General features: G+C 38.1%; 1 protein-coding gene across 1 annotated transcript; it reads right to left on the reverse strand.

Moving 5' to 3' along the window:
- Positions 1–3,680: 3,680 nt before the first annotated feature.
- LOC306855118 (membrane protein FAM174A-like) lies at positions 3,681–6,671 on the reverse strand. Its single transcript, XM_079393567.1, has 3 exons — positions 6,253–6,671; positions 5,243–5,371; positions 3,681–5,079 (listed from the first exon to the last, which is right to left on the reverse strand). Exons 1-3 carry the CDS (start codon positions 6,522–6,524, stop codon positions 5,076–5,078), a joined length of 405 nt encoding a protein of 134 aa, XP_079249693.1. The 5' UTR covers positions 6,525–6,671; the 3' UTR covers positions 3,681–5,075.
- Between the last annotated feature and the right edge of the window lie 2,836 nt (positions 6,672–9,507).

The raw sequence follows: 9,507 nt of genomic DNA on the forward strand, positions 1-9,507 counted from the left end.
ACAAAGAGACACAAAAGGTAATTTTTTATCTGCCGAGCAGCATCTAAATGGTATCAAGCGGGAGCTGCTTTTCACGGCTGAGAGCGCAGATGGAGTGCTGAATCAAGCTGGGATGATCATCAACAACACACCACTGCTCTTCTGCCTTTCAAACAGTCCGAGCGTAGCTTTTCACTAAGTTGGATTTTCTTTTCTTTCTTTCTTTTTTTTTTTTTTTGCCTGAATTAATCTCTCTTTTAGCATACTTCTTCAAAGTGGGATTCTGTACAGAGCTTAGCCATTGCACTTCTAGTATTTCTTCCTTTTTTTCTGCATTTTTCCAAATTCCTGCTGTGGCGATCAATAGCGTTTGTCATTTGTTCTCCTTGCTGGCTTGTCTAGCCACATTTTCAGGAGATTGGTAAATTGGTCTTGACTAGAGTCAACCGGAATCATCAAAAGGGAATCCCATCAGAGGACAATGAACTGTTCCAGCAAGAAAAGTCTTTTGCTGCTTAATATTGAAGACGTTTCAAATAAAGAATGAATGTTACAAAAGAAATATACCCCCCCCCCCCCCCCCCCCCCCCCCATAAAAACCCAACTTGATGAGCACAATTTTTTGTAAAATTTTTGCGTTGAAAAAGGACGCCTAGACAGAATATATCAAATGGGTAATCTCTTTAAAATAATAATAATAATATTTAAAAATGTGGCAGCAATGAAATTACTAGTTGGTTGCTTGTGGCATTAGGAGGCGGGACATTCTCATTTAGGGAGCATCTGAGTGGTCAACAATCTGTGTAATGCAGGATGAGCCATCAATATGTTTTACTTTGTTTTCCCAAAGGAAACGACTGTAAATTTTAAAAGTAATAATGACAGCTAGTGGCAGAATAATATTGTTTCTTTATCCCTCCCCCTCCTCCTCAGACTCAATGCTCATGCGGGTTGCCAGATTGAGGACACGCAACACGAACAAGCGCAACTGACAAGGGAAGGCGACGAACCTTACACTGTAAACTGAGTTGATTTATCTGCTTTTTAATATGCCTGTGGTCATAGAGCTTTTTAGATGGATGTCGAGGCTTTTTAGGTCAGGGAGACTCTGTGATCTTTGACCCAGTTCGTTTGCTCGCTTCCATGACTGCAGTATGCTGTGTTTTCAAACTGGAAACCCAGGCTGTCTAAAATATTACTGGGTAAACAGTAAGTGGGCGGAATCACACAGATCAAAACAAAAACAGACATTCCGACACAGAACTCACATTTTCAAAGTAGATTAACTTGCTGTAGCACTTTATTTTGGAGAAACAAGTATGTGAACTTATGTTTCCGGAATTATGGTGTTTTTAAGCTTTAGTACAGTCAAAAGATGACATACAGCACTTTTAAATGCTTATCTGCTAAAAGTGGATTTTGTCAACGTTTTTTTACTACACTATTGCAAAGCTAAAAGATTATGTCTGGATTTTCAACATTTTAACAAATGATTAAAAATGCTTAATTTTAGGATGCTTTTTTCAAATTTGTTTAAATAGAAATATTATTACAAAAAAAAATATTTTGGTTGTACAGGTACGGTGATGCTAGTACCAAGGTAATTCACCATATTCATATACTGTGGTATTTAAAGAACAACAAGGTAGGCTAAAAACCTGATATTGACATAGTAAATGTCAATCAAATTATTGTATATTGATATGTTATAATATGTTATTCTTGCTTTCGTTGTTTGATAATGAACATTGGATCATTCTCAGAGTCAGATTAGTGTTTTTTGTCATTTTCATTCATCTGTCGTAGTATTCATCTTTCAACTCAACAGAATTATAGTTTCTGTTCAAACTCAGAATTTAATTGAGATTCTGAAATATGGTGTAAGACTTGCTCATTAAGCAGTGATGATGTGAGCAGAAAATGACAAAACTCATTACGATGTTAATGTAATATAATGATTATGTGTGTTTTGACCCCTTTTGACCCTAGAGTGGTATTTCTGTGCTGATGTATGATATGTGGCTGAATTTGGAGAATATGAACCTTTCTGTTGTTCCAGCATAATGATGTTTATAGACTTAATTCTCCATGTTATTTAGCAGTTTTAATGGTTCATAAGGCAGGAAGGAGGCCAAACTCAACTGGGCAAAAGCTGACAGTGTGAGTGTGTGTGTATTTATGCATACATCCTCTGCTATTAGACAGACAGATGGGGCCATCTAGTGACTGAAAATCACATGAAAGAAATAAAAAAATCTAATTCAAAACTACACAATTAGAATGAGGAAAAAGTACAGAAACCACTGTATGGTTAGTATAAAACAATAAGGAAGCCCCTTCACAAGGGAAAGAATTATGTTTTTTCAAAAGAATTTAATTACACTAAAGACTAGCACATATTAATTATAATAATCAAATCAAAGAAGTTAACCTACTTGTCATGCTAAAAGTATGACAATGTGAAAGGACATGAATTGAAAACAATGCTAGGTATCAAACTTGTTGGACATGCTAAATTAGAAATAGGATTCACGTTGAAGATTTGAGCTATAGGGTAGGCTATAGACACACTCTACTGCAGTTAACAGGCTTATTAACTATATTGCATCAGATATAACTTTTAACACTGCACTTAAGGTGAAGTTGAGTAAGCCATGTTTGACAACTTTTGAGTTCAACTTGGAGCGAGAATTCCCCTCAGTGGGTTTGGTGGGGGGAAGTTATTTGGGGTTGTTTATGTCAGTGCCCTCCACAGGGTAACAGCTCTGAGTTTTCTCCTATAATGCCTGAAGAGTTTGGAGAACACCTGATAAGAGATCAGAGACCATTTTCTCCATACAGAATCTCTCCAGATCCTTCAGATTCCCAGCTCCATGTTAGTACTTCTTCTCTTCAGTTCATCCCACTCGTTTTCTGTAGGGTTCAGGTCAGAGTATAGGGACAGCCATGGTAAAAGATTTGTTTTGTGCTCAGTGACCCATTTTTGTGTTTATTTTGATGTTTGTTTTGGATTGTTGTCCTGGTGGAAGATCCAAACACGGCCCATTAGGCTATAAGATTTCTAACAGAGTCAGTCAGGTTTTGATTTTTTATCTGTTGGTATTTGATAGAATCCATGATGCCATGCATCTGAACAAGATGTTCAGGACCTCCAGCAGAAAAACAGGCCACAACATTAAAGATCCAGCAGTATATTTAACCGTGGGCATGGGGTACTTTTTTATCCCTGTTTGTACTAAACTCATCTGGTGGGTTTGCTGCCAAAAAGCTCTTTTTTTTCAGTTTCATCTGACCATAGAATCCAGTGCCATTTGAAGTTCCAGTCGTGTCTGATAACTGAATTTGCTGGAGTTTGTTTTCGGATGGATGAGAATTTTCCTTGAAACCCTCGCAAACAACATGTGGTGATGTAGGGGATGTTTGATATATCTTGCAGCCACTTTCTGTTTTGTGATGTTCAACAATCATGTTCTGCACATCAGAACTTTATTCTTAGTTTTACTCCTTGTGATGGATGATTAAGGGAATTTGGCCTTTGTGTTCCTCATTTTAAAATCCTGTGGAACAGGAAGTCATGGCTGGACAATTTCATGCTCCTAGTCACCCTGGTGTGCTAAAAAATGTAAATATGAATGGGAATATACTTCAGAGATATTTACTCATAAGGATTTCTAGGGGTGCCAATAATTGTGGCCAACATTCATTGGAGAAAAACATTTATTTCATCATGATGGTTTCTCCCAATGATAGCTTAGAGTTTTGTGAATTTTTTGAGTGAAAGATCAAAAGGATAAACAATGCAGATTTATTTTCACAGCTGCCTTTGCTAAAAAAAAATTAGAAAATAGAGAAGAGAATTTAATTACAAAACAGCCCAAATCACATCTACTCAAATGCAATTACAAAAAGGGAAGGAATGAAAGGCACACTTCGGGAATCATTGAAATTATGTACATTAAATATTGATACTTCATGCATTTCAGTTTGAAAGTATTTGACAACATCAATAATCAGTGAATGTATTTCAAAGAATACCATGTCATCAACGCTGTCATACACACCCCTTAAATGTTTAAGTTGGATATCGGAAAATGCTGATATTGCATCTATATACCTCAAAATGGCTTGCTGTTTTTACAGCACATTAAACTGTTACCATTACACAATGCAGAATCACAGCCATTGTTAAAAAAAATGCAGGTTGAGACTCACAAAACCTCAGTTAACATGCTGAGTAACAATAAACACAGCAGCACATCTACATTTGGAACCAACATTGTGTGGGAATGTTTAGTCCAAAAAAATTTAATTACTTTTATTTATGCAACAAATCTTGAAATGGTGCAATGATGGGTGGTCAGGAGTGTCGCAATGTCATAAAATACCATGTTTTGCTGTTGTAGTTTCTAAACCCTAAAAATCAAAGTGCATCTCTTACATATGCTGGTATTTGGCAGAATCATACACACGGGAATCCGTGAATTTATCACACTTATTCCAGAATACAAATCTGAAATCAATACCCAGTACAGTCCCAGTATAGTAATGAAAGAAAGACAGAGAAAAGAACAGAACAGAACAGAACAAAAACAGAAGGATATTTGAAAGAAAACATATCATAATTTGACAGTGCACCTACAAAAAAAAATAAAAAAAACAAGACAAATTCAGATAGTCCAAACAATATAATAGTCCCATAAATTAGCAAACAACTTTCAGGCCTTTCAGTGTTGGTGGATTGGAAATGAGGGGCAATCTTTTACAATATTAATTATTAACACACGTCAACTCAAACAAGAGTTTCAAACCCCTAAAAATGATGCATAAGTAACTTTAGCACAAAACACAGTTTTGACCTTCTGCCACAACAAAATTTATGACCTTCCAAGAAGATCTATTTGGTCATTTCAGTCCAAAATCTAGTTTAAACCTACACAATCCACTTAATCTTGGACAAAGGCATCCAAGCACCCTGAATAGATCCTCTCATGGTTGTAGAAAATGACAACAAAATCATTCAACAACCATTTTGGTGGAAATAATGGGATTGTCTTCATCATATTATATTTCCGACAGTATTGAACACGCCCAGACATTCATCTGTTGAAAGAAGCAGGAAAGAAAAGCTATTAAAAAGCAGATCCGACAAGATACTCTCTGAGGTATAGATTTCCAAAATCACAGACCAAAGTCTGAAGCGGAGCAGAAGCTTTATTTATGTCAATGTGTGAATATCTGGTAGGATACTCTAGTGTTTGACTACCTTCTCAAAGATTTGGCTTCATAAACAGTGGTATCGTCCTCGTCGCTTTCCAGGTGGGCCATTTCCATTGTGTCGTCATAGTTTGACAGGAGCCCGTATTTCTTCCTCTGAACACCTGTTTTCTTCAGACTGGAATGAGAGTACAAATCAGAGACAATAAACCCTTGAAGAAACAAACTAAAATACAATTAATCTACTCGCCTTCTTATAGATTTATCAGCAAATTATGACTTAAATGTCAGCCCCTAAAGTAAATACATTGTTGTTGTTCATTTGTTGACCAAATGTCCTATTTCCTTGAAATGTGTTGGCAGGGGCGCTTTTCAATTGAATTTGGCTTTGTTTACGGTAATGACTGAAAAGTAGTTTGACCAATACTGCGCAGGCATATGTATTGTTTTGACCAATCGTGGCGTGCGAGAAGGCGGGATCGACATTGAACTGTAAAAGCAAAGCATACATATAATGTTTGAGGACCATAAAACGACATCAATAGGAAAACAAAGACAAACCTGGACAAGTACTGTAAAAAGAGAACACATGGCCACCCTAGTAATAGTTGATTAACTCGATTTCCGGTCATGTGACACATGTCGGCGCCCATGACGGGGCGACCCGCTCCACGTAGAATAAAACAGCCTTTTCAACAACTCTAGAATCGAGTTAAGTGAGTGTATGTTATAAATATATATAAATAAAACGCAAACGTGTACTGCTAATTAAAATGTTTAACAAGATCTAGCGCACCTTAAAAACAAGGGTGTTTAAAGGTCCATCGTGCAGCTCTTTGGGAATTATAGCTTATCTTGTCCCACTACTACTAAAACGAAAGTTTAAAAACAAAATAAAACTTTATTTAGCCTTGCTCGAGGTCAAATAACAGGTTATATGACTTAATCATTACAACGCTGCATTTTGCATCACTAAGTATAAGCATGATATACAGTGAACATACTGTAGGAACACTTTTAATACAAAACCTCCCTTGACATGATTTCCAGAGGACTTACCGGACAGCTCTCACTATGAAATACAGCACTCCGATGGCCGTGATCCCGATCAGAACATACAGAGCCCTGTTTATCATCGCGCCGTCCAGATCGAAGCCCATATTTGAGCTGGCGGTGGTGGCATGTTTGCGAGACTGGTGTGTAACGTTACTGATGCTGGAAGTGTTCTTGGGTGCGTGTGGTTTAGTGACGATGGTCATATTGCTCGTGTCATCGGCGAAAGAAACAACCCACAAAGTCCAAACCAGAGGGAGCAGTCGTATATGTGTCATTGTAGCTTGCGTTCGTGTTTTTTAAAGACAAGACAAGACCCACACACAACTATGAAGTTGGCTTTAACGACAGAATCCAGGTCCTCTTCCTGGTTGAAGACAGAAGCGTCAAGGAGTGTTACGGTAAATTGCGTCCTGAGGGGAATCAACAACGCGATCAGGTTCCCCTCCGTTTAACATTAACTCTTCTTTTCCGTTGTGGTGTTTTGAAAATAATGCTATTGTGATCATTTTACTGCTCGAATCATATGCTGCGTCCCAATTCGCCTACTTATACTACGCCCTAAAAGTATGTACTCTTTTTGTGAAGAAAAAGTACATACTTTTGAGTAGTAGGCAAGCTTTGGGACATACAGGTACATCTAAAAAAAAAAATTAGAATATCGTGAAAAATGTCAATATTTTTTGTCACTCATTTCAGAAAGTGAAACTCATATATTATATAGATTCATTACACACAAAGTGAAAAATGTCAAGTCTTTATTTCTTGAAATTTTGATGATTATGGCTTACAGATAATGAAAACCCCAAATTCAGTGTCTCAGAAAATTTGAATATTACATAAGATCAATAAAAAAAGGATATTTTAAACAGAAATGTCAGGCTTCTGAAAAGTATGTTCATTTCTATGCACTCAATACTTGGTTGGGCCTCCTTTTGCATGAATTACTGCATCAATGCGGCGTGACATGGAGGCAATCAGCCTGTGGCACTGCTCAGGTTTAATGGAAGCCCAGGCTGCTTTGATAGCGGCCTTCAGGTCATCTGCATTGTTGGGTCTGGTGTCTCTCATCTTCCTCTTGAGAATACCCCATAGATTCTCTATGGGGTTCAGGTCGGGCGAGTTTGCTGGCCAATCAAGCACAGTAACACCATGGTCATTGAACCAGCTTTTGGTACCTTTGGCAGTGTGGGCAGGTGCCAAGTCCTGCTGGAAAATGAAATCAGCATCTCCATAAAGCTTGTCAGCAGAAGGAAGCATGAAGTGCTCAAAAATTTCCTGGTTGATGGCTGCGTTGACTGTGGACTTCAGAAAACACAGTGGACCATCACCAGCAGACGACATGGCAGCCCAAATCATCACAGACTGTGGAAACTTCACACTGGATCATGGATTCTGTGCCTCTACACTCTTCCTCCAGACTCTGGGACCTTGATTTCCAAATGAAATGCAAAATTTACTTTCATCTGAAAAGAGGACTTTGGACCACTGAGCAACAGTCTAGTTCTTTTTCTCGTTAGCCCAGGTAAGACGCTTCTGATGTTGTCTCTGGTTCAGAAGTGGCTTGGTAGCCCTTTTCCTGAAGACGTCTGAGCGTGGTGACTCTTGATGCTCAAGCTTGCGGTCATCCTTGTTGCTTGTGAACCTTTTCCTACCCAAATTCTTCCTTCCGGTCAACTTTGCATTTAATATACTTTGATACAGCACTCTGTAAACAGCCACACCTTTCAGTAATGACTCTCTGTGACTTACCCTCTTTGTGGAGGGCGTCAATGTTCGTCTTTTGGATCATTGCCAAGGCAGCAGTCTTCTCCATTATTGTGGTTTCAAAGAACAAGAGATACCCAGAATTTATACTGTAGATTTAATGAAGCTCAAATGTAAATATTCTAATATTTTGAGTTACTGATTTTTGACTTTCATGAGTTGTAAGCTCGAATCATCAAAATTAAAACAAAAAACTTTTGAAATGTTTTACTTTTCATGTAATGAATCTAAAATATATGAACGTTTCACTTTTTGAAATAACTTACAAGAAAAAAAAAGAACTTTTTCACGACATTCAAATTTTTTTTTTTTTTTATGTGCCTGTAATACTTTGTCATAGCTGCTTCTTTAACAGAAGCTCTGTTGCTTAGTTACGTGCATCCTGTAACTGTTCAAACTGCCTTGCCATTCATCTTGTCACAGTTGACATCATCCACATTTCGTTTAATTTGATTTCCTACCGTATTGGAGAGAAATAAAGAAGCACATTTCATAACGAGAACTCTGCTCATGTGTTTGCATAATGATGCATTTCAAAGTTAATTGACCAAACTTATCATTATACAAGTTCAGTGTTGTTGCAAATATGTTGTAAATATAATGTGGATAACATTAAATAAATATGTTTCATCAGGTCAGACATTATTTATCACTCAAATCCCTTTCTTTACCTGTCCATCGGTAGCGCATATCCGCCATGTTTGTAGTTTTAAGGGAGTATGTATGGTATTCAGCCAAGTATGGTGACCCATACTCGGAATTCGTGCTCTGCATTTAACCCATCCAACGTGCACACACACAGCAGTGAAAACCCCGTGAACACACACCCGGAGCAGTGGGCAGCCATTTTATGCTGCAGCGCCCGGGGTGCAGTTGGGGGTTCGGTGCCTTGCTCAAGGGCACCTCAGTCGTGGTATTGAGGGTGGAGAAAGCGCTGGACATTCACTCCCCCCACCTACAATCCCTGCCGGCCCGAGACTCGAACCCGCAACCTTTGGATTACGAGTCCGACTCTCATTAGGCCACGACTTCCCCCTATGAGTGTTTGTAGTTCTAATCGAATCCTAGTCCAAAGCGCAATGCGTTGTGGGCAATATTAGCCGTTAGAGTGTGCACTTCGAATTCTAACCGGAAGTAGCAGACCATCCGGGAATCTTTTGGCATACTTTTTAAACATACCATGATTTGGGACATACTAATTCTATTTTCGAATATTATTTAGGACGGATAGTATGCGAATTGGGACGCAGCATTATTCTAAGCAACACAGTCGAACAGAACGGTAGCTGTGGAGCGATTTTTGTGCCAATATTTATCAAACAAATCCAGTGTTTTGCAAATAAACACAATCTGCTTTGCAAAGAAAAACTCGACTGTCAAACAAACAAAGTGATTTTCAAATACAAAACTCTATTTGAGAGAAAATGCAGAGGTATGGACAAATATATGTATTGTGTGTTACAACTGTTGATACAATTGTATCAATATATATGT

Source organism: Barbus barbus (genome assembly GCF_936440315.1).
Source record: "Barbus barbus genome assembly, chromosome: 35".
In the NCBI taxonomy this organism is placed as follows: domain Eukaryota; kingdom Metazoa; phylum Chordata; class Actinopteri; order Cypriniformes; family Cyprinidae; genus Barbus; species Barbus barbus.

Bases quoted from the DNA above. Each gene is read 5' to 3' on its own strand.
- LOC306855118 (XM_079393567.1), bottom strand. From the start codon at position 6,524: ATGACACATATACGACTGCTCCCTCTGGTTTGGACTTTGTGGGTTGTT. The intron at 5,372-6,252 runs GTAAGTCCTCTG...CTCTCATTCCAG, and splicing joins TTCATAGTGAGAGCTGTCCG to TCTGAAGAAAACAGGTGTTC.